Here is a 26,806-nt window from a genome sequence, read left to right on the forward strand (position 1 = left end):
AATGGTATAAAACACATCAAACACATGGTTTATGATAATAACTGAACCGGAATCAGTGGAATGGTATAAAACACATCAAACACATCAAACACATGGTTTATGATAATAACTGAACCGGAATCAGTGGAATGGTATAAAACACATCAAACACATGGTTTATGATAATAACTGAACCGGAATCAGTGGAATGGTATAAAACACATCAAACACATCAAACACATGGTTTATGATAATAACTGAACCGGAATCAGTGGAATGGTATAAAACACATCAAACACATCAAACACATGGTTTATGATAATAACTGAACCGGAATCAGTTGAATGGTATAAAACACATCAAACACATGGTTTATGATAATAACTGAACCGGAATCAGTGGAATGGTATAAAACACATCAAACACATGGTTTATGATAATAACTGAACCGTAATCAGTGGAATGGTATAAAACACATCAAACACATGGTTTATGATAATAACTGAACCGGAATCAGTGGAATGGTATAAAACACATCAAACACATCAAACACATGGTTTATGATAATAACTGAACCGGAATCAGTGGAACGGTATAAAACACATCAAACACATCAAACACATGGCTTATGATAATAACTGAACCGGAATCAGTGGAATGGTATAAAACACATCAAACACATGGTTTATGATAATAACTGAACCGGAATCAGTGGAATGGTATAAAACACATCAAACACATCAAACACATGGTTTATGATAATAACTGAACCGGAATCAGTGGAATGGTATAAAACACACCAAACACATGGTTTATGATAATAACTGAACCGGAATCAGTGGAATGGTATAAAACACATCAAACACATGGTTTATGATAATAACTGAACCGGAATCAGTGGAATGGTATAAAACACATCAAACACATCAAACACATGGTTTATGATAATAACTGAACCGGAATCAGTGGAATGGTATAAAACACATCAAACACATGGTTTATGATAATAACTGAACCGGAATTAGTGGAATGGTATAAAACACATCAAACACATCAAACACATGGTTTATGATAATAACTGAACCGGAATCAGTGGAATGGTATAAAACACATCAAACACATGGCTTTAATTTGCTCCGTTCCATCCATTATCATGAGCCATTCTCAGCAGCCTCCACTGTTACCAAGCTACCAATTGCTTCACATTGGAAGAATTTAAGCTACGCTAAAGCTACCTTCATGGAAAATAGAGTTTACTGAACGTTACTTATTTTGAAAAATGATGATCATATCTTGATCTGAAATGTTAACCTGGTCTCAGAGCATTTCGTATAACTTGTTAAATACACTCCATTTTGTATGATATGTTATGTTTTTGAATGGTATGTATTAATTTGGGGGATGTCCATCACACATTTCGCATGATATGTTACGAATTACAATCCGTACTTTACGTTACGAATGAGCAAAACGTACCATATATTATGAACATGTATGATATGTTACGAATTCCAATTTGTTGTGGTTAATTTAAGCTAAGTGGCTAACGCTAACATTAGCTAGCTGGCTAATGTTAGCTTGGCTAATGGTTAGGGTTAAGGTTCGGGTTAAGGTTAAGGTTAGGAGTTAGGTTAAAGATTTAAGGTTAGGGTTAATGTTAGGGTTAGCTACCATGTTAAGTAGCTAAAAAATAGTTGAAAAGTTGTGAATTAGCTAAAGTTGTCCGTGATGAGATTCGAACACGCCTTTGGGTTGCCAGACGTTTGCGTTATACACCCATCCATCCACCCCAATCAATCGCCTTCCTTTTGTTTTTACCTTTAGTAACCATCTGTCTCATGTAACCATACCAAATGTAACATATCAAACTAATTTGAGTGTCCCGGATTTACGTTACTTGTTTACATTTAATCTATGAGACCAGGCTGGGAATGTCATAGACTACAAATTGTCAGGATAGATCACTCTGGTGTCAGAATGTGTCATTTAGCCTATTAAACACAAAAGCTGTGTTTCAATTGAGAATTAGGCAGGTCTGATGCAACAACAACAAAAAAGAAAATATTGCCTACTTCAACTATATTTTATTTTTGTTTGGTGCAAGAATGTAGTGTGTTGTTCCAGCAGTTAGCTACATCACTACAAAGTAATCAACTACTGAAAACACTACCAATATTTAAATTTAGTTCAACTGCCAACAAGCTAATGTAGTTAAATTACTAGTTGAACTACATGTAGTTTACTACCCCCCAACACTGATTAAGACTCATATTGTGATCAGTTAAGTGTCTCATGTCAAGGCTATCCAAAGGCCCAAACAATTCTTTATAAATACTACAAATAATGGTTGTATTGCCTCTAGCTTGCAAATATCCCCAAATGACCTAACAGTGTCATAATTAAGGGTTATGTTGGCTTGTTCATGAGAGCACTCCGTTTCAGTTCACATTATGAAATAGATGGAGTTGGAAGGGCGTTGACTCCAACCCTGACAATACTATCAATGTTTAGATGACGGATCACCTGTCAGACAGGCAGGACACTACATGCCAGGTTGACACTTTGTGGTCACCTAGCAACCCTCCAGCCTCCAGAGAGAGCGGGGTTAGAAAGGGGTGAGATGGGCAGGGGGAGGGGGGGGCAGGGGGGCGGGCATTGAGGTGGGGGAGGGAGGTGGGCAGTGAGGCAGTGGGAGAGGGGGGGAGGTGGGCAGTGAGAGAGGGGGAGGTGGGCAGTGTGGCAGAGGGAGAGGGAGAGGGGGGGTGGGGTAGGCAGTGAGGCAGGGTGAGAGGGGCTGAGGTGGACAGTGAGGCAGGGTGAGAGGGGGTGAGGTGGACAGTGAGGCAGGGTGAGAGGGGGCTGAGGTGGACAGTGAGGCAGGGTGAGAGGGGGTGAGGTGGACAGTGAGGCAGGGTGAGAGGGGGTGAGGTGTACAGTGAGGCAGGGTGAGAGGGGGTGAGGTGGACAGTGAGGCAGGGTGAGAGGGGGTGAGGTGGACAGTGAGGCAGGGTGAGAGGGGGTGAGGTGGACAGTGAGGCAGGGTGAGAGGGGGTGAGGTGTACAGTGAGGCAGGGTGAGAGGGGGTGAGGTGGACAGTGAGGCAGGGTGAGAGGTGGGTGAGGTGGTCTGCGAGGCAGTGTAAGAGGGGGTGAGGTGGGCATATTTTCAGAATGTTATTAGATCTTCAACCAAAACCTAATATCAGATAAAGGGGAACCTGAGTGAACAAATAACACAATAATTGCAAAATTCCTCCACAGCAGCGTGAGAGACAGATCAACAACGACAGGAAGTGTCTGGTTGGAGTCATTACAGCTAAAAGGGGGCACAACCAGTTATTGAGTGTAAAGGGGAATTACTTTTTCACACAGGGGAATTGGGTGTGGCATAATTTTGTTAATTAAATCAATAAAATAAGTATATATATATTGTTTTGTTTTGTTATTCGTAAAAATAAAATACTTTTTTTACAGCATTGCACATTCTGCGCATTCTATTGATCTCAATATATTGAATTCAACATTTATCCAAGTGAACATTGATGAGAAACATAGAAAGCCATGAGTTTGACTATAACCTTACATTCAGATATGGGATCTTCATTTGATCAATCTGTTGTCGCTGAGAATTTTCCTGACATTTCCTTGACATAAATTCACTGAAAACCACTAACACACGATTATATTAACATTATTGCACCGTAATGTAGCCCAATTTTGGCCAGCTAATAGCCTAACCACCGATCAAGCAACATTACATTACGGAAAAGTGTGAATGGACTAAATGTTCAAATCCTGTTGATGAAAGATTATTTTGCTGCGACAATATTGGTCAAATTAAAATCCTACACATCTAACATCCATTAAAAAGTTGAAATATGCAGAAATCACTCCGCCATTTTCTAGTTGCTAAAATTCGAATAGTTTTCCTAATTTACACAAAACAGAGTGTAGAGAATCATTGTACCATCTAAAACGCTGTGAAATATATTTTCAATCGCCCAGAAATATTGCATTTTCTGCTGTTTGAAGCTGGTGTACAAAAACCAGAAAGTAAAAGATGCCAAAAACGAAACTTAAGAATGGGAAGCATAGAAATAGTATACATAGAAAAGATATACAGCTTCTTATTATTCTCAATAATTACATATCTATAACTCACATTTCTATGTGAATCTGGTCGGGTCGCCCAAAAGTTATATATTTTAACTTTAACCTCTACTGACTCCCCATCGAAACTTAAGAATGGGAAGCATAGAAATAGTATACATAGAACAGATATACAGCTTCTTAGACTTATTTTCAGTAATTACATATCTATAACTCACATTTCTATGTGAATCTGGTCGGGTCGCCCAAAAGTGATTTATTTTAGCTTTAACAGCCCATACACAAAAATAGGTATAGAAGGAACAGTGTTGGCTTTAAATACATTGAAAGCAATTAACTTGTTATACAAAACCTTGTTTTACAGTACAATGTATTTAAGCACATTCTTTTTTAAGAATTTTCAAAAGCAGGGTTCTCTCTTTCCTCCCATAACGAGTTATCAAAGTTGAAGTCACCTGTGACGGACCAGAAACAGGGATTATCATTATGGAACGGGCTTTAACTATTACTTACATACTACTACAACAGTACTACACTTATATACTAATAGTACTATAGTACTATAGTACCACTGCTTCTAACACAGTAAGGCCTAACACAGTAAAGACATTATAGATGAAAGAAAGATGACCCGTTTGGAATTTCCTCCCCAAGCTTGGTGACGAGGTTACACATACAATATGAAATACATGTCTTTAATTAATTTCTCTTACCTTTCTTGCTGAGCTTCTTTGTGGCCAGCATGCCCAGTCCCAGCAGTAGTAACAGCCCAGCAGCAGAGGCAACTCCCACCACTGCATAGACCAGCATCCTAGAGGACTCTTGAACACAACAACCACAGTCACTATCCCTGACTCTATAGAACAACCAGTCACTATCCCTGACTCTATAGAACAACCAGTCACTATCCCTGACTCTATAGAACAACCAGTCACTATCCCTGACTCTATAGAACAACCAGTCACTATCCCTGACTCTATAGAACAACCAGTCACTATCCCTGACTCTATAGAACAACCAGTCACTATCCCTGACTCTATAGAACAACCAGTCACTATCCCTGACTCTATAGAACAACCAGTCACTATCCCTGACTCTATAGAACAACCAGTCACTATCCCTGACTCTATAGAACAACCAATCACTATCTCTGAACAACCACAGTCCCCACAGGGTCAGAACAGAGCAGATAAACCAAGAGGTCACCCTGTAAGGATGGATGCTATGCTGTAGTCGCATGAAATGAAAAAAAAAAAAATCAGGGGAAATTATGATTTGACCTAATGTACTACTATTCAATTGAATTCAGTGTATATAATATTTGATGTAAACAAATAGGCAGTACAACCTTGGACAGAGTTGATGTTTCTTTGGCAAGAGGGCACAAGGTCACTCCATTGTCCCTCTGAGGTGCAGGACAGCTCTTCTGTTCCGTTCAGATAGTAACCTTTGCTGCAGCTGAAGAGGCACAGAGAGCTGAAGCTAAACTCCCCTAGGGAGTGTGAGCAGTTCATGAAGGGTCCCTGGGTTGGTGGTGGGGTTGAGGATGGAGTGGGTGGTGGAGATGGCTGTCTGGGCAATAGTTTCTCACACTGGACCACTGTAGGGGTTAAATCAATCAATCAATCAATCAATCAATCAATCAATCAATGAAGAATATTTTGATATATCCCTCACTCACTTTGACAGGATGGCAAGTCTGTCAAGGTGAGTCTGTCAAGGTGAGTCTGTCAAGGTGAGTCTGTCAAGGGGAGTCTGTCAAGGGGAGTCTGTCAAGGGGAGTCTGTCAAGGTGAGTCTGTCAAGGTGAGTCTGTCAAGGGGAGTCTGTCAAGGGGAGTCTGTCAAGGGGAGTCTGTCAAGGGGAGTCTGTCAAGGGGAGTCTGTCAAGGGGAGTCTGTCAAGGGGAGTCTGTCAAGGTGAGTCTGTCAAGGGGAGTCTGTCAAGGTGAGTCTGTCAAGGGGAGTCTGTCAAGGTGAGTCTGTCAAGGTGAGTCTGTCAAGGGGAGTCTGTCAAGGTGAGTCTGTCAAGGGGAGTCTGTCAAGGTGAGTCTGTCAAGGGGAGTCTGTCAAGGGGAGTCTGTCAAGGTGAGTCTGTCAAGGTGAGTCTGTCAAGGGGAGTCTGTCAAGGTGAGTCTGTCAAGGGGAGTCTGTCAAGGGGAGTCTGTCAAGGTGAGTCTGTCAAGGGGAGTCCGTCAAGGTGAGTCCGTCAAGGTGAGTCCGTCAAGGTGAGTCCGTCAAGGGGAGTCCGTCAAGTATTTTATTTTATTTACCTTTATTTAACTAGGCAAGTCAGTTAAAAACAAATTCTTATTTACAATGACGGCCTACCCTGGCCAATGTTGGGCCAATTTTCCGCCGCCCAATGGGACTCCCAATCCCGGCTGGTTATGATACAGCCTGGAATCAAACCAGGGTCTGTAGTGATGCCTCTAGCACTGAGATGCAGTGCCTTAGACCGCTGCGCCACTCGGGAGCCCCTCATGCCAGATAAACTGTTTCTAATCCTTCAGTTAACCACAATAGTTTAGGTTCTCCGTTCCAACCCTTTGGATTTATTCAGTGAGGTGAAACAATTCAGAATGTTCAAGTTAGAAATTAAGTGAATAGATCTGACACAGTTCCAAATCATACTTGACAATCACATCTTTTCTCCAACACACATTTCTACCTAAACACCCCTGGTCTTACCCTGACAGACAGGAAGGGCGTGGCTCCAGTAACCCAGTGAGGAGCAATGGGTGGAGTTAGTTCCTACCAGAACAAAACCCTTCTCACACTCCAGGGTACAGGTGGAGCTCTTGGCTGAACTCATTCATAATGTATTCTTTTTGAATAAATAATGGTTCTTATCACATTGAAACTCCCTCTAGTTATCTTGGTTTAGCTCACGTTCACATGCAGGTGTGTGGTTGGTCCATTGTCCAGTAGATAAACAGGTGAGGTTGGTGTCTCCTCTCAGCAGGTAGCCCTCCTCACAGGAGAACCCACAGGAGGAGGTGAAGGAGGAAGCCCCCAGGGGGTCCACACAGGACATGTTCCCCATGGCAGGAGGGGACAGGGGGCCACACCTCACCACTGTAGTAGGCAGGGTTGGGGAGTAAGAAATGACATGTAATCGGATTAGAAAAAAACAAACTACTCACAGTTACGTTACCAGCAAAAATATTATAATCAGAATACAGACACTGTACTTCTGAAAAACTAGATGATTACTTCTTGGAAAACTTTAAAAGTCATAAAGAATGTTTGCCAAAAAATACATTAAAACACCTTTCTGTTTTCTCAGTGACATTCAATTCAGCATTGAAAAAAGGCTCAAGATTAAGTTTGTTTGTTCATCCTGAGCAAGTCTGACCACAAGTCAGAGACCTCTATGATAGCACACCTAATGATGACCACCAATCAGAGACCTCTATGATGACACACCAAATGATGACCACCAATCAGAGACCTCTATGATGACACACCAAAGGATGATCACCAATCAGAGACCTTTATGATGACACACCTAATGATGACCACCAATCAGAGACCTCTATGATGACACACCAAAGGATGATCACCAATCAGAGACCTTTATGATGACACACCAAACGATGAACACCAATCAGAGACCTCTATGATGACACACCTAATGTGTTTGATGGATCCCTTTTGACCTCTTCTAATGCCTCTTAAGGGGAAAGTCACCCAAAAGTAACCAAAATAAATCTGATTATGTTACTGAGGTTGGGTAATCAACACGTTACTGATTACAATTTTGTCCAGGTAACTAGTAACTAACAGATTGCATTTACAAAGTAACCTACAAAACCCTGGTAACAGGATACAGACAAGAGAAGACGCAGAGAACCACACTACATTCACATTCTGATCCATAGAAAGCTAAATGAATAGTAATGCTGTAAGTAACGTACCTCTGTAACAATAAATATTTTGACTAAATGTGCATTATGAGAATAATCTGTCCCTATTACTTATTTAAAAAGCTTCATTCTCGGCCCAGTAGATGGGGGTATGTATCCAGCATGGTTTGAAGATGTGGTGAGTTACCCAGACAGAGGGGGGCTCTCCTGCTCCATGTGCCCAGGGAGGTGCACTCTGTATCAGCCAACCTGTTCAGCAGGAACCCCTCCTCACAGGAGAACAGACACTGGGACCCGTAGTGGAACTGACCATGGAGGTCAGAGCAGTTCAGGGAGCCATGTGTCAGGATTTGGCCAGGGTTGTTCCGGGTTTTGGTCAGTAGATGCCCCCATTGTGCTTTTTGACCTTATGTTTTTTCCCTTGTTCCCCATTATTAATTGCACCTGTGCCTCGTTTCCCCTGATTGTATTTAAACCCTTTGTTTCCCTCAGTTCTGTGCTCTGTGTTTGTATGTTAGCACCCAGCCCTAGTGTTCTGTGTATTCTTGTCGTTTCCAGTGGATGCTCTTGTGGATTTCTGTTTTTATTTTTGAGTATCTTTTGAGGCTTTTTGTGCTATACCTACCACCTTTTGGATTTGCCATTTTTGTATTGTAGGATTTTTTTTACTTTATTAAATACACCGTCTTAAGTATTGCTGTGTCTGCCTCATCTTCTGGGTTCTGCTGACTATTCATGGCTCAGTTTTTTAAGTGACTGTTTCTCACTCCGGAGACCCAGGTTCGTAACCGGGTCCTGACAGAAACACAGAGCCAAAAATGAACCCAGAGGCAGCCAGTTCCCAGGACCTTTTTGCCATGCTGTCCCACCACCAGGAGACTGTCCAACGCCACGAAGCCGCCCTGGTTCAGCAAGAGGCCTTAATGGCTAGACATTCTCATCTTCTGTCGGAGATGCTGACTTCCATTAAGCAAATATCTGATCGTCTTACCCCGGCAACAGTTCCCGTCCCAGTACCTCAGATTCACGTACCCATGGCAGTTAACCCCCTGGCTGAACCTCGTCTTCCACCTCCCCAACGGTTCTCAGGTGATCCAAGTGCTTGTAAAGGGTTTCTCACCCAATGTTCTCTCTCCTTTGAGCTACAACCCTCGTCGTTTCCCACCGACCGGTCTAAGATCGCTTATATCATCACCCTGCTGTCGGAAAAAGCCCTGGCCTGGGCTACTGCTGTGTGGGATGCCCATAGTTCCTGCTGTGCCAGCTACTCTGCCTTTGCTGAGGAATTCAAACGAGTGTTTCAAGGCCCAAGCACTGGTTCTGACTCAGCCAAACAGCTCCTGACTCTCCACCAAGGTTGGCGCAGCGTGACGGACTATGCCATCCAGTTCCGCACGGTGGCAGCAGCGAGTGGCTGGAACAACGAGGCGCTCACGGTGTGCTTTCTGAAAGGCCTTTCCGACACTATCCAAGATGAACTAGCCACTCGGGAACCACCGGACAATCTCGAGTCCCTGATCAAGTTGGCCTCACGCATTGACCAGCGTCTGAGAGAGAGAACTCAACCGTAGACCTCTAGCCCCTATCAGTCCCAGCTCCGAGTCCCCACCTTTATCCTCGCTGGCTCCATCGGAACCCATGCAGATTGGACGCATCTCCCAGGCTGAGAGAGACCGCCGGATGAGGGAGCGACGCTGTCTATATTGCGGCAAACCGGGCCATTTCCGTTCCACGTGTCCCGGGCTCCAGGGAAACGCTCTGTCCCGTACAGACCGGGGGGAACTGTAACGGGAAACATAACCTCCTCCCATCCATCCAACTCCCGTCTGCTCATTCCAGTTACTCTCTCCTGGGACAACCACAAGCTTCACCTTCAAGCCTTGGTAGACACTGGAGCCGCAGGTAACTTCATGGATGGTGGCTGGGCGAAGGAGAATGGCGTTCCCTCTGAACCTCTTAGTGAACCCATGAGGGTCACTACATTGGATGGAAGCCCTTTGGGATCTGGACTTGTCACTCATGTCACTACCTCCTTGCGACTTTCAGTTTCACAACACCAGGAATTGATGAACTTTCATTTGATCTCCTGTTCCGAGTTCCCTCTCGTCCTTGGATACCCCTGGCTTCACAGCCATAACCCTCACATCGACTGGTCTGTGGGCACTATCAAGCAGTGGGGTCCTACGTGCCAAGCTACTTGTATTTTCCAGAATTCCCGAGTTCTACTCCCGAGTCTTTAGAATCCATCGACCTGACCCGAGTTCCCGAGTGTTACCATGACCTCAAACTGGTGTTTAGCAAACAGAGGGCCACCATGCTACCACCCCATAGACCTTACGATTGCCCCATCGACCTGTTTCCGGGCACTTGCCCCCCAGGGGTCGGATCTTTTCCCTATCTCCACCCGAACGAGCTGCTATGGATACCTACATCAAGGACGCTCTGGAAGCAGGCCTCATGCGTTCATCCACCTCCCCGGCGGGAGCAGGGTTTTTCTTTGTGGCCAAGAAAGACGGTGGATTACGTCCTTGCATCGACTACCGGGGACTCAATGCCATAACCGTCCGTAACCGTTACCCGCTACCCCTTATGGCCACAGCCTTCGAGCTGCTCCAGGAAGCAGTTGTTTTCACTAAGCTTGACCTGCGGAACGCATACCATCTTGTGCGGATCAGACCTGGTGACGAGTGGAAGACCGCTTTCAACACGCCTACTGGTCACTATGAATACTTGGTGATGCCCTTCGGCCTGACCAACGCCCCAGCGGTGTTCCAAGCGCTCATAAACGATGTGCTTAGGGATATGCTTAACATATTTGTGTTCGTTTACTTGGATGACATCCTCATCTTTTCGAGCTCCCTTCAAGAACACACTAAGCATGTCAGACAAGTACTCAAACGCCTCCTGGACAGCCATCTGTACGTTAAGCCGGAAAAATGTGAATTCCATTCATCCCGAGTACAATTCCTGGGATTCGTAGTGGAACCCGGTCGAGTCCAAATGGACCCCAGGAAGGTAGGGGCGGTAGCGGATTGGCCCACCCCCAAATCCGTTAAGGAAGTTCAGCGTTTCCTGGGCTTCACAAACTTTTACCGCAAGTTCATCAAGAACTTCAGCTTGGTGGCAGCCCCTCTCTCAGCTTTAACCAAGGGTGGCAATGCAAGGTATTTGTGGGGAAAAGAAGCTGAGACGGCCTTCCAAGGACTCAAGCAGCGCGTTCTCTCTGCTCCCATCCTGATACTACCGACTACGGATGAACCATTTGTGGTGGAGGTAGACGCATCAGAGGTTGGTGTTGGAGCTGTCCTGTCTCAGAGGGGTGAAGACAAGAAGCTTCATCCGTGCGCTTTCTTCTCACACCGGCTTACCCCGACTGAGAGGAACTACGATGTGGGGGATCGTGAACTCCTAGCGGTTAAGATGGCATTGAAGGAATGGAGACACTGGCTCGAGGGGGCTTCTCACCCGTTTCAAGTGCTTACGGACCACAAAAATCTGGAGTATATCCAGCAGGCGAAGCGGTTGAACTCTAGACAAGCTAGATGGTCTCTTTTCTTCAATCGATTCCAGTTTATCCTCACCTATCGGCCCGGGTCGAAGAATCTCAAACCGGATGCCCTGTCCCGAGTCTACGCTCCTGCCATTCGAGATGACACGGACATGCCTGTCCTTCCTGCTGCTAAGATTGTGGCTCCGATCTCGTGGCAAGTTGAGGATACCGTGAGACGTGCTCAAGCTAGCGAACCGGACCCGAAAGGAGGTCCTGCCAATCGGTTGTTTGTCCCCAAGGCAGTGAGGACTCAGGTCCTTCTGTGGGGGCACTCCTCTCGCCTCACCTGTCATCCGGGCGTAGGTCGCACCTTGGAGTTCATCCAGCGTAAGTTCTGGTGGCCTACCATAAGAGAAGACGTTGCCACTTTCGTCAATGCCTGTCCCGTGTGCTGCCAGGGCAAATCTTCTCACCTCCGCCCTCAAGGACTCCTTCACCCTTTACCTGTTCCCCACAGACCCTGGTCTCATATCTCATTGGACTTTATTACTGGACTTCCTCCATCCCATGGCAATACTACTATCCTAGTCATAATTGACAGGTTTTCAAAGGAGGCCAGGTTCGTCCCTCTGACTAAGTTACCTTCTGCCAAGGAAACGGCTGAGTTGGTAATTAATCATGTGTTCCGAGTCTTCGGCATTCCTCAAGATGTGGTTTCTGACAGAGGTCCCCAGTTCGCCTCAAGGTTTTGGAAGGCCTTCTGCCAACTTATGGGGGCTTCTGCCAGTCTATCTTCAGGGTACCATCCGGAGTCCAACGGCCAAACAGAGAGGATGAATCAAGAGCTGGAAACCACCCTCCGATGTATGACTCGTGACAACCCGTCCACATGGTCATCCTTTATTGTTTGGGCCGAATACGCGCACAACACCTTGCGCTCCTCCTCCACTGGTATGTCCCCGCACGAGTGTCAGTTTGGCTATGCTCCTCCATTGTTCCTGGACCAGGAGGCAGAAGTCAGAGTGCCTTCAGCCTTGAAGTTCGTCAGACGCTGTCGGCTTATGTGGAAGAAGACCCGTCTTAATCTTATGCGTTCCTCACAGAGGTACCAACAACAAGCCAACAGACGTCGCCGTCCCGGGCCTACCCTGCGCCCCGGCCAGAGAGTTTGGCTCTCCACAAGAGACTTACCTCTACGGGTGGAGTCTCGCAAGCTGTCCCAAAAATACATCGGTCCCTTCAAGGTTGCCAGGAGAGTTAACCCAGTATCTTATCGCCTACACTTACCCAGATCCCTTAAGATTAATCCCACATTTCACATTTCATTGTTAAAACCTGTTGTTTTTCTCCCCTTGTCCCGGCAGACAGACCTCCCCCTCCGCCTCGTGTCATTGGAGGCCAGCCGGCTTATACCGTCCATCGGATACTGGATTCCCGCCGGGTGCAGCGGTCCTGGCAGTATCTGGTGGACTGGGAAGGCTACGGTCCTGAGGAGCGCTCCTGGGTTCCTGCCAAAGACATCCTGGACCTTGACCTCATTCGTCAGTTCAGGGCCCTCCACCCTGAGAGAGCTGGTAGGAACGTCAGGAGCCGTTCCTAGGGGGGGGGATTCTGTCAGGATTTGGCCAGGGTTGTTCCGGGTTTTGGTCAGTAGATGCCCCCATTGTGCTTTTTGACCTTATGTTTTTTCCCTTGTTCCCCATTATTAATTGCACCTGTGCCTCGTTTCCCCTGATTGTATTTAAACCCTTTGTTTCCCTCAGTTCTGTGCTCTGTGTTTGTATGTTAGCACCCAGCCCTAGTGTTCTGTGTATTCTTGTCGTTTCCAGTGGATGCTCTTGTGGATTTCTGTTTTTATTTTTGAGTATCTTTTGAGGCTTTTTGTGCTATACCTACCACCTTTTGGATTTGCCATTTTTGTATTGTAGGATTTTTTTTACTTTATTAAATACACCGTCTTAAGTACTGCTGTGTCTGCCTCATCTTCAGGGTTCTGCTGACTATTCGTGGCTCAGTTGTTTAAGTGACTGTTTCTCACTCTGGAGACCCAGGTTCGTAACCGGGTCCTGACACCATGAGGGGGAGAGGTTAAGGTGTCGCACTGCTGAGCTGGAGGGATATAAAGAGGACACAGGTTGTGACACAGAGGCCCAAGATAATCCTATTGTAATTACCCATTTATATTTATCTATTCCTATTATAATATGATATTTCATTTACCTTTAATAAACTAGGAAAGTCAGTTAAAAGCAGTTTTATTTTATTTACAATGACGGTCTACCCCGGCCAAACCCTAACAGTGCTGGGCCAATTATGCGACGCCCAATGGGACTCCAAACTACGGCTGGTTGTGATGCAGCCTGGAATCTAACCAGGGTCTGTAGTGACGCCTCAAGCACTGAGATGCAGTGCCTTAGACCGCTGCGCCACTCGGAAGCCCTACATGCCAGATGAACTGTTTCTAATCCTTCAGCTAACCACAATAGTTTAGGTTCTCCGTTCCAACCCTTTGGATTTATTCAGTGAGGTGAAACAGTTCAGAATGTTCTAGATAGAAATGAAGTGAATAGATCTGACACAGTTCCAAATCATACATGACAATCACATCTGTTCTACACCACACATTTCTATCTGAACAACCCTGGTCTTACCCTGACAGACAGGAAGGGCGTGGCTCCAGGAACCCAGTGAGGAGCAATGGGTGGAGTTAGTTCCGACCAGAACAAAACCCTTCTCACACTCCAGGGTACAGGTGAAGCTCATAGCTGAACTCATTCATAATGTATTCTTTATGAATAAATAATGGTTCTTATCACATTGAAACTCCCTCTAGTTATCTTGGTTTAGCTCACGTTCACATGCAGGTGTGTGGTTGGTCCATTGTCCAGTAGATAAACAGGTGAGGTTGGTGTCTCCTCTCAGCAGGTAGCCCTCCTCACAGGAGAACCCACAGGAGGAGGTGAAGGAGGAAGCCCCCAGGGGGTCCACACAGGACATGTTCCCCATGGCAGGAGGGGACAGGGGGCCACAGCTCACCACTGTAGTAGGCAGGGTTGGGGAGTAAGAAATGACATGTAATCGGATTAGAAAAAAACAAACTACTCAGTTACGTTACCAGCAAAAATATTATAATCAGATTACAGACACTGTACTTTTGAAAAACTAGATGATTACTTCTTGGAAAACTTTAAGTCATAAAGAATGTTTGCCAAAAGATACATTTAAACACCTTTCTGTTGTCTCAGTGACATTCAATTCAGCATTGACAAAAGGCGCAAGTTTAAGTTCATTTGTTCTTCCTGAGCAAGTCTGACCACAAGTCAGAGACCTCTATGATAGCACACCAAATGATGACCACCAATCAGAGACCTCTATGATGACACACCAAACGATGACCACCAATCAGAGACCTCTATGATGACACACCAAAGGATGATCACCAATCAGAGACCTTTATGATGACACACCTAATGATGACCACCAATCAGAGACCTCTATGATGACACACCAAACGATGAACACCAATCAGAGACCTCTATGATGACACACCAAATGATGACCACCAATCAGAGACCTCTATGATGACACACCTAATGATGACCACCAATCAGAGACCTCTATGATGACACACCAAAGGATGATCACCAATCAGAGACCTTTATGATGACACACCTAATGATGACCACCAATCAGAGACCTCTATGATGACACACCAAACGATGAACACCAATCAGAGACCTCTATGATGACACACCTAATGTGTTTGATGGATCCCTTTTGACCTCTTCTAATGCCTCTTAAGGGGAAAGTCACCCAAAAGTAACCGAAATAAATCTGATTATGTTACTGAGGTTGGGTAATCAACACGTTACTGATTACAATTTTGTCCAGGTAACTAGTAACTAACAGATTGCATTTACAAAGTAACCTACAAAACCCTGGTAACAGGATACAGACAAGAGAAGACGCAGAGAAACACACTACATTCACATCCTGATCCATAGAAAGCTAAATGAATAGTAATGCTGTAAGTAACGTACCTCTGTAACAATATATATCTTGACTAAATGTGCATTATGAGAATAATCTATCCCTATTACTTATTTAAAAAGCTTCATTCTCGGCCCAGTAGATGGGGGTATGTATCCAGCATGGTTTGAAGATGTGGTGAGTTACCCAGACAGAGGGGGGCTCTCCTGCTCCATGTGCCCAGGGAGGTGCACTCTGTATCAGCCAACCTGTTCAGCAGGAACCCCTCCTCACAGGAGAACAGACACTGGGACCCGTAGTGGAACTGACCATGGAGGCCAGAGCAGTTCAGGGAGCCGTGCAGGGGAGAGGTTAAGGTGTCGCACTGCTGAGCTGGAGGGATATAAAGAGGACACAGGTTGTGACACAGAGGCCCAAGATAATCCTATTGTAATTACCCATTTATTTTTATCTATTCCTATTGTAATATGATATTTCATTTACCTTTAATAAACTAGGAAAGTCAGTTAAAAGCAGTTTTATTTTATTTACAATGACGGTCTACCCCGGCCAAACCCTAACGGTGCTGGGCCAATTATGCGACGCCCAATGGGACTCCAAACTACGGCTGGTTGTGATACAGCCTGGAATCTAACCAGGGTCTGTAGTGATGCCTCTAGCACTGCGATGCAGTGCCTTAGACCGCTGCGCCACTCGGGAGCCCCTCATGCCAGATAAACTGTTTCTAATCCTTCAGCTAACCACAATAGTTTAGGTTCTCCGTTCCAACCCTTTGGATTTATTCAGTGAGGTGAAACAGTTCAGAATGTTCTAGATAGAAATGAAGTGAATAGATCTGACACAGTTCCAAATCATACATGACAATCACATCTGTTCTACACCACACATTTCTATCTGAACAACCCTGGTCTTACCCTGACAGACAGGAAGGGCGTGGCTCCAGTAACCCAGTGAGGAGCAATGGGTAGAGTTAGTTCCTACCAGAACAAAACCCTTCTCACACTCCAGGGTACAGGTGAAGCTCATAGCTGAACTCATTCATAATGTATTCTTTTTGAATAAATAATGGTTCTTATCACATTGAAACTCCCTCTAGTTATCTTGGTTTAGCTCACGTTCACATGCAGGTGTGTGGTTGGTCCATTGTCCAGTAGATAAACAGGTGAGGTTGGTGTCTCCTCTCAGCAGGTAGCCCTCCTCACAGGAGAACCCACAGGAGGAGGTGAAGGAGGAAGCCCCCAGGGGGTCCACACAGGACATGTTCCCCATGGCAGGAGGGGACAGGGGGCCACACCTCACCACTGTATTAGGCAGGGTTGGGGAGTAAGAAATGACATGTAATCGGATTAGAAAAAAACAAACTACTCACAGTTACGTTACCAGCAAAAATATTATAATCAGATTACAGACACTGTACTTCTGAAAAACTAGATGATTACGTCTTGGAAAACTTTAAAAGTCATAAAGAATGTTTGCCAAAAAATACATTAAAACACCTTTCTGTTTTCTCAGTGACATTCAATTCAGCATTGAAAAAAGGCTCAAGATTAAGTTTGTTTGTTCTTCCTGAGCAAGTCTGACCACAAGTCAGAGACCTCTATGATAGCACACCTAATGATGACCACCAATCAGAGACCTCTATGATGACACACCAAATGATGACCACCAATCAGAGACCTCTATGATGACACACCAAACGATGACCACCAATCAGAGACCTCTATGATGACACACCAAAGGATGATCACCAATCAGAGACCTTTATGATGACACACCTAATGATGACCACCAATCAGAGACCTCTATGATGACACACCAAACGATGAACACCAATCAGAGACCTCTATGATGACACACCTAATGTGTTTGATGGATCCCTTTTGACCTCTTCTAATGCCTCTTAAGGGGAAAGTCACCCAAAAGTAACCGAAATAAATCTGATTATGTTACTGAGGTTGGGTAATCAACACGTTACTGATTACAATTTTGTCCAGGTAACTAGTAACTAACAGATTGCATTTACAAAGTAACCTACAAAACCCTGGTAACAGGATACAGACAAGAGAAGACGCAGAGAAACACACTACATTCACATCCTGATCCATAGAAAGCTAAATGAATAGTAATGCTGTAAGTAACGTACCTCTGTAACAATATATATCTTGACTAAATGTGCATTATGAGAATAATCTGTCCCTATTACTTATTTATAAAGCTTCATTCTCGGCCCAGTAGATGGGGGTATGTATCCAGCATGGTTTGAAGATGTGGTGAGTTACCCAGACAGAGGGGGGCTCTCCTGCTCCATGTGCCCAGGGAGGTGCACTCTGTATCAGCCAACCTGTTCAGCAGGAACCCCTCCTCACAGGAGAACAGACACTGGGACCCGTAGTGGAACTGACCATGGAGGCCAGAGCAGTTCAGGGAGCCGTGCAGGGGAGAGGTTAAGATGTCGCACTGCTGAGCTGGAGGGATATAAAGAGGACACAGGTTGTGACACAGAGGCCCAAGATAATCCTATTGTAATTACCCATTTATATTTATCTATTCCTATTATAATATGATATTTCATTTACCTTTAATAAACTAGGAAAGTCAGTTAAAAGCAGTTTTATTTTATTTACAATGACGGTCTACCCCGGCCAAACCCTAACGGTGCTGGGCCAATTATGCGACGCCCAATGGGACTCCAAACTACGGCTGGTTGTGATACAGCCTGGAATCTAACCAGGGTCTGTAGTGATGCCTCTAGCACTGCGATGCAGTGCCTTAGACCGCTGCGCCACTCGGGAGCCCCTCATGCCAGATAAACTGTTTCTAATCCTTCAGCTAACCACAATAGTTTAGGTTCTCCGTTCCAACCCTTTGGATTTATTCAGTGAGGTGAAACAATTCAGAATGTTCTAGATAGAAATGAAGTGAATAGATCTGACACAGTTCCAAATCATACTTGACAATCACATCTTTTCTCCACCACACATTTCTACCTGAACAACGCTGGTCTTACCCTGACAGACAGGAAGGGCGTGGCTCCAGTAACCCAGTGAGGAGCAATGGGTGGAGTTAGTTCCTACCAGAACAAAACCCTTCTCACACTCCAGGGTACAGGTGGAGCTCATAGCTGAACTCATTCATAATGTATTCTTTATGAATAAATAATGGTTCTTATCACATTGAAACTCCCTCTAGTTATCTTGGTTTAGCTCACGTTCACATGCAGGTGTGTGGTTGGTCCATTGTCCAGTAGATAAACAGGTGAGGTTGGTGTCTCCTCTCAGCAGGTAGCCCTCCTCACAGGAGAACCCACAGGAGGAGGTGAAGGAGGAAGCCCCCAGGGGGTCCACACAGGACATGTTCCCCATGGCAGGAGGGGACAGGGGGCCACAGCTCACCACTGTAGTAGGATACAGGTAAGATAATAAAAGATTATGATTGTGTTCCCCTATTCAGACGTTGTTGACGCCAGAACTTACAACGTAACGGCTAACACAGTGCTTCCCAAACCTTTTTCATTCATGTCCCCCTTTCATCATTGGGGAACATAACGCACCATGTGGTAGAGAGAAAGAGTCCCCGTTTTAAAGGTGATTCCCTTCAGTTCTACACATTATGCCATGTCTTATGTATCAAACGTTACAGCAAAATATAAACACGATTAAAATACCTAGCTAAAAGCCTTAAGCTGCCATGGGCTTGTTGATCAACGGGACATTTCTGGCAAGTTATAAAAAGGAACCACTTAGCTAATCACATATGTTATAGCAATCTGGTACCTGACGGCACAGTTGATGATGTGGCACACAACCATTGGTTGATGCATGTCTGAGCAGGGGAACACGACCAAGGTAAGATAAGATTTAGGGTCTGTTTCCAGAACATTCACAGAAGGCACTGAGCTGATCAAGGCCAGTAGTCTTCCATAATCTGATAATGTACCATAGGTTGATACAAGTATGTCATAAGTATTCATAACCATAGATATACAGTGCCTTCAGAAATTATTCAGACCCCTTGACGTTTCCACATTTTGTTACGTTACAGTCTTATTCTAAAATTATTGTTATTTTTTTCATTCATCAATCTACACACAATACCCCATAATGACAAAGCAAAAACAGGTTTAGAAATTTTTGCTGATTTTATAAAAAAATGGATAAACTGAAATATCACATTTACATAAGTATTCAGACCGTTTACTCAGTACTTTGTTGAAGCACCTTTGGCAGCGATTACAGCATTGAGGCTTCTTGGGTATGACGCTACAAGCTTGACACACCTGTATTTGGGGAGTTTCTCTGATTCTTTGCAGATCCTCTCAAGCTCTGTCCGGTTGGATGGGGAGTGTTGATGCACAGCTATTTTCAGCTCTCTCCAGAGATGTTCGATCGGGCTCAAGTCCGGGCTCTGGCTGGGCCACTCAAGGACATTCAGAGACTTGTCTTGAAGCCACTCCTGCGTGGTCTTGGCTGTGTGCTTAGGGTTGTTGTCCTGTTGGGAGGTAAACGTCTCCCCAGTCTGAGGTCCTGAGTGCTTTGGAGCAGGTTTTCATCAAGGATCTCTCTGTACTTTGCTCCGTTCATCTTTGCCTCGATCCTGACTAGTCTCCCAGTCCCTGCCGCTGAAAAACATCCCCACAGCATGATGTTGCCACCACTGTGCTTCACCGTAGGGATGGTGCCAAGTTTCCTCCAGATGTTACGCTTGGCATTCAGGCAAAAGAGTTCAATCTTGGTTTCATCAGACCAGAGAATATTTTTCTATTGGTTTGAGAGTCTTTAGGTGCCTTTTGGCAAACTCCAAGTGGGCTGCCATGTGCCTTTTACTGAGGAGTGGCTTCCGTCTGGCCACTCTACCATAAAGGCCTGATTGGTGGAGTGCTGCAGATATGGTTGTCCTTCTGGAAATTTACCACAGTTGGACTCCAATTTATTTATATTTTTTTACCTTTATTTAACCTTTATTTAAGCAATCAAAGTTGTAGAACATCTCAAGGATGATCAATGGAAACAGGATGCACCAGAGCTCAATTTCAAGTCTCATAGCAAAGGGTCTGAATACTAATGTAAATAAGGTATTTCAGTTTTTTTATACATTTGCTTAAAATGAAGGAGAAAACCTTTTAGTTTTGTCATAATGAGGTATTGTGTCGTAATGGGGTATTGTGTCATAATGGGGTATTGTGTCATAATGGGGTATTGTGTCATAATGAGGTACTGTGTCATAATGGGGTATTGTGTCATAATGGGGTATTGTGTCATAATGGGGTATTGTGTCACAATGGGGTATTGTGTCATAATGGGGTATTGTGTCATAATGGGGTATTGTGTCATAAAGAAGTATTGTGTCATAATGGGGTATTGTGTCATAAAGAGGTATTGTGTCATAATGGGCTATTGTGTCATAATGGGCTATTGTGTCATAATGGGCTATTGTGTCATAATGGGGTATTGTGTCATAAAGAGGTATTGTGTCATAATGGGGTATTGTGTCATAAAGAGGTATTGTGTCATAATGGGCTATTGTGTCATAATGGGGTATTGTGTCGTAATGGGCTATTGTGTCATAATGGGCTATTGTGTCATAATGGGGTATTGTGTCATAAAGAGGTATTGTGTCATAATGGGGTATTGTGTCATAAAGGGGTATTGTGTCATAAAGAGGTATTGATACACACGGGGAAACTGTTGAGCGTGAAAAGCCCAGCAGCGTTGCAGTTCTTGACACAAACCTGTGCGCCTGGCACCTACTACCATAACCCGTTGAAAAGCACTTCAGTCTTTTGTCTTGCCCCTTCACCCTCTGAATGGCTCTCATACACAAGCCATGTCTCAATCATCCTTCTTGTGCCTCATGTTTTGTGCACTCAGTTTACAGTATGAGTTACACACTGCGGGAACTACTTTAGAGTTAATATGTACGCTGTGCGTACAGTCTATTTATGTTCAAAAGGAGACTGATATCTAAAGCAATGTCATCTAATAAGGCAAGGAAAAACCGTAGACCCACAAGCCACTGCGGCCCCTCTTAATGAGTTCCGTTTTTTTGTGCCGCCCCTTTAAAGTTGCCCATCCCTGCTCTATAGAAATGAGGCAACGATGATGATTGTAGAAGCTGTAGATGAGGGTTGGTTCCTGGAGTGCCGCTGATATTGCAAGATTTGGTCCAGACAACGCACCACAATGAGCTACTTAGTTAATTCGTCAGTTCAGTGATTGCTAACGCTCAACACACCTGGTCTACTTTAGTTTTGTACATCGAATTCAAACGGATTAAAATGTAAACCAATGTGGTTACAGAAAATATATTTCTTATATATATTAATATATAAATATATTTCTTATATATATTAATATATAAATATATGTCTTATATATATTAATATATAAATATATTTCCTATATTTATTAATATATAAATATATTTCTTATATATAATAATATATAAATATATTTCTTATATATATTCATATATAAATATATTTCAATGATTATTTACACTATACTTGTTTGTTTTGTCACCGAAACTGAAATTAGGCAAACTATTAGAATTTTAGCAACCAGGAAATGGCAGAGAGAGAGATTTCTACATAGCACACACTTTATTAAGTAAAACAAAAGTTAGAGGAGAAAGAGTATAGTGAAAAGAAGGGGACAAGGGGAATGTCCTCGAAGGACAAGTTTTAATATTGTAGTGGACAAAGATGAGCAGAACATTAGCATGGCCAACTGGACAGTGTGCAACTTGCTATGCAGGTTTGATGCAATTTTCTACCTTTCATTTAATTTAATTTTCATATTTATTAGCAATTATTGTAAATGAATATTATTGTAGGCCTATTTAATCATCTAAACCAGTTCTTTAAATAGCCTATGCAAAAAGTGTTTTGCAGAACAAATAGCCTAGTTTTTTTATTTTTTATTTTATTTGCTATAGGCAGTTTTTAAGGATACATAACTGTGGATAATTTCACCAATATCGCTGGCAGTGCCCAGTTGGTTGTTTCATTCTCTCTCTCTTTCTATTCTCGGATCTGAATGGGTCTCTCGGGTTTCCAAACCAGTACTGGTCTGTTTGGGTCTGTTTTTCCACGGTTCTTTTTTGGAACGGGTCTCTGTTTTTAATTGCTTTATTTATGCATAACAGGTCGGGTGGGGAAGCCACGGATCCATTTCGGAGCGTTTTGGACCCATGACGACCTGTACTTCACAGTTCGTTGGCACTCTCCAAAGGCAATAGGGTAAAGAGTGAGATTAGGGTAAAGAGTGAGACTGGGGTAAAGAGTGAGATTAGGGTAAAAAGTGAGATTGGGGTAAAGAGTGAGATTAGGGTAAAGAGTGAGATTAGGGTAAAGAGTGAGATTAGGGTAAAGAGTGAGATTGGGGTAAAGAGTGAGATTGGGGTAAAGAGTGAGATTAGGGTAAAGAGTGAGATTGGGGTAAAGAGTGAGATTGGGGTAAAGAGTGAGATTAGGGTAAAGAGTGAGATTAGCGTAAAGAATGAGATTAGGGTAAAGAGTGAGATTGGGGTAAAGGGTGAGATTAGGGTAAAGAGTGAGATTGGGGTAAATAGTGAGATTAGGGAAAAGAGTGAGATTATGGTAAAGAGTGAGATTATGGTAAAGAGTGAGATTAGGGAAAAGAGTGAGATTATGGTAAAGAGTGAGATTATGGTAAAGAGTGAGATTAGGGAAAAGAGTGAGATTATGGTAAAGAGTGAGATTGGGGTAAAGAGTGAGATTGGGGTAAAGAGTGAGATTGGGGTAAAGAGTGAGAATAGGGTAAAGAGTGAGAATAGGGTAAAGAGTGAGATTAGGGTAAAGAGTGAGAATAGGGTAAAGAGTGAGATTAGGGTAAAGAGTGAGAATAGGGTAAAGAGTGAGATTCGGGTAAAGAGTGAGATTAGGGTAAAGAGTGAGATTAGGGTAAAGAGTGAGATTAGGGTAAAGAGTGAGATTATAGTAAAGAGTGAGATTAGGGTAAAGAGTGAGATTGGGGTAAAGAGTGAGATTAGGGTAAAGAGTGAGAATAGGGTAAAGAGTGAGAATAGGGTAAAGAGTGAGATTAGGGTAAAGAGTGAGATTAGGGTAAAGAGTGAGATTAGGGTAAAGAGTGAGATTAGGGTAAAGAGTGAGATTGGAGCGACAGCAAAAAAAAACCATTCAGACTCTAGGAGTCGCCAACCAACTCCCAATCCATACAATATAATGTAAAGAAGTTAGGGACTGTCTTTAGTTTAACAAAAACATGTCAGGGACTGTCATAAATAGCATGGGTTACATACGGTATGGTTGACAACATGGCTGACAACATGGTTCAGATAGAGTGAGGCTGAATCAGAAAAAGGGATTTTGGACACAACACATTATCAGTCAGGGTTTTGTGTTCAGTGGCAGAACAGGATGTCACAGAAAAAGTGACAGTTTGAAAGTATTTCATCAGGTCATATTTCCCAAAGAACACAACTATTTCACAACAGTTCAACATTTTAAATAGTGGAGATTAACAGTGGGTGCGGTCAAGTGAAGGGCTGGGAGGAGACAGTACTTCTGTTGAAATTCTTGACATTTTATTTTCTCTCACTTTCACTTGACATTCAGCAGGTGTATTAGTAGCTACTATCCCATGGTGACAGTGATAAATACCTGTGCAGGTGGAGACATTGCCTGTCCACTGTCCTGTGTGGTCACACTGAATCCTGTCTGGTCCTATTAGGTCAAACCCCAAATCACAGCTGAATTCACAGGTGGAGTTATAACTGTGCAGGGCGATGGGGTTATTGCAGTTCATAGTCCCTCTATGAGGACCACTGTCCAGCGCTGGACACTGTTTGACTGAAGGGGGCAATGAGAGAAAGGTTGTTTAAACTCAATAGGGCAGAAAATCTATGTTTCAAGCCTAAAAATGCTGGTTTATGAGCAGCCTCGTTACACAACCTTATGTGAATTTGGATTAGTCAGGTAGCCCTCTTAAATAAGGATGCAGGCCTCGATAATGTCAGCTTTAGGAATGTCTTTAGTTTGATTAAACTGTTTATTGTTACAGAGCATTATGGGTACTGTTGTATTTGATCCTTTATTTAACTAGGCAAGTCAGTTAAGAGCAAATTCTAATTTAAAATGACAACCTAGGAACAGTGGATTAACTGCCTTGTTCAGGGGCAGAACGACAGATTTTTACCTTGTCAGCTCTGGGATTTGATCCAGCAACCTTTCAGTCACTCTAAACACTAGGCTACCTGCCGCCCCAGTACATTGTGCTATACACTCCTGCTCTCCCATACCTTGGCACTGAGCGGCAGGGTGGTCCCAGAACCCTGTGGCCTGGCAGAGCAGTTGTGATGCCCCCTGCAGCTGGTATCCCCGGGCGCAGTGGAACTGGCAAGAGGAGTTGAAGGCAAACAGCCCATGAGGATGGTCACAGTTCACCGAACCCTGCTCTGGGTCCGACACAGTGTCACACTCTACGGCTGACAGAGAGAGAGGCAGAGAGACTAGATTATCAATGACAACAAACAAACATACTGAATACTAACATGTCATTGAAGTTGAACTCAGGTAACTATTTTGGTTCACCTCTATACAGAAAACCATGGCGTTATTCCCGTAGATGAATAAGAATGGTTAAGACCTTATGAATGTATTGTACAGGTTAACTCACCTTCCTGGCACCGGGGGCCCTTGAAGCCAGGGTCACACTGGCAGGTGTAGTTCCCTATGTTCTCTAAACACTCTGCATGGGCGCTGCAGCAATGCTCTGAGCAAGAAGCTACACACACACACACACACACACACACACACACACACACACACACACACACACACACACACACACACACACACACACACACACACACACACACACACACACACACACACACACACACACACACACACACACACACACACACACGCAGGGGAGTAGACAAATAGAGGACTTAAGAAAATCAAATAGAGGACTTAAGAAAATACACACACACACACACACACACACACACACACACACACACACACACACACACACACACACACACACACACACACACACACACACACACACACACACACACACACACACACACACACACACACACACACACACACACACACACACACACACACACACACTCTTCTACCTGTGTAGCAGAGGGCTCCCTTTTTTTTTGTACATCTCTCATCGTTCCACTTGGCTTCGTCCTTTCCTCTTTTGATGTAGATCTCCACACAGTCCTGTCCGTCACCTATGTTGTTGGGCTCCCCGGTGGCCCAGTTCTCCGCCTCTTTGGTCAGTGTCTTGTTAGTCCCCGTCCAGGTCCACATCTCATTCACCTGATTGATTGACATAATTTATTTCAATAATACAAAATAAAAATAGAAAAGATATGCAGCCACAATATAAATGAAATAGCAATGCATTTAAAAAACAATTGAGATTAGTACATTTAATAAACCAGCGACACATTTTCTGCTAGACGAACCTCTTATAGTAAGACAGACTAATCTGTCAGTCCACAGTACACTCCTGTTGATAAAGTAACAGAGGGCGGAGACCAACCTTGCGGAGGCCGATCCAGTAGTATTGTGAGTTCTTAGGGAGCATGGTGTTGAGATAGACAATCTCCTCCTGGTTCTGGATGGCCACCATGTCCGTGTAGTCCTGCCTGCACCACTGGCGGGCCGAATCCCAGTCCAGATTCTGGTTGACGCTGTAGTTATATGTCCAGGCCTGGACACCTCCTGTCTCACCTGTTAAGTCTGAGGGCCAATGAAAACAGAGGCAATACTTTCCATTTTGAAGGGGCAATCTACAGTTGCTACATTTATTTTGGTACTTTTAAATTACTGATATGTACTCATTGATTCCTGAAGAAAATCATTTATGAACACCTCATGAGTTATGTTTATGTTGCTCTTCTACCCGCATAGCAATGCTGTAATTAGTAACATTTGCTATTTAGTAATTCCTTGATTTGATTTGAATGGTTTTGGTTATTAAAAGTAAGAGAACATTTCTGACTGATAGTCAGGCAGTTGTAAACATCAGGTTGCTCTGTCTTACCTTGGTAGATTGTCATCAATAGAATCACCAGCAACCTATTATATAGGCTCTGTCTGAGACAGTTGGACCATGGAAGCATCTGGAAAACGTGACCAATATATCAACACTTAAAACAATAATCAAACTGGATTGTACAATTTGACTGAATGTTACGATACAATAATGCATAGTAGTTTGCAATTGTACGGGAATAATCATAAAATAACCTACCTCTTCCTCAAGATTTGGGGAGACTAATAAAATGTGCTGTTTTCCATGTCATCACACCCATCCAAATGAACTGTGTAAGAGGTGCAATTTCCTTTCTGAATGAGTCAA

The 26,806-nt window shown here is 43.8% G+C and overlaps 1 protein-coding gene across 2 annotated transcripts; it reads right to left on the reverse strand.

Annotated features, from left to right (window-relative positions):
* On the reverse strand, positions 1-26,806 carry selp (selectin P). 2 transcript variants are annotated; one of them, XM_064936146.1, is made up of 16 exons: positions 26,699-26,806; positions 26,489-26,567; positions 25,985-26,184; positions 25,566-25,758; positions 25,091-25,198; positions 24,714-24,899; positions 24,076-24,264; positions 18,643-18,828; positions 17,714-17,899; positions 16,550-16,735; positions 15,621-15,806; positions 14,297-14,482; positions 6,978-7,163; positions 5,437-5,688; positions 4,802-4,909; positions 1-4,543 (listed from the first exon to the last, which is right to left on the reverse strand). In XM_064936146.1, the coding sequence occupies exons 2-16, from the start codon at positions 26,565-26,567 to the stop codon at positions 4,479-4,481; spliced, it is 2,496 nt and encodes an 831-aa protein (XP_064792218.1). In that variant the 5' UTR covers positions 26,699-26,806; the 3' UTR covers positions 1-4,478. The 2 variants fall into 2 exon arrangements, with proteins under 2 accessions (XP_064792218.1, XP_064792219.1); XM_064936147.1 differs by lacking the exon at positions 17,714-17,899.

This window comes from Oncorhynchus masou, chromosome 24, assembly GCF_036934945.1.
Source record: "Oncorhynchus masou masou isolate Uvic2021 chromosome 24, UVic_Omas_1.1, whole genome shotgun sequence".
NCBI classification, from domain to species: Eukaryota; Metazoa; Chordata; class Actinopteri; order Salmoniformes; family Salmonidae; genus Oncorhynchus; species Oncorhynchus masou.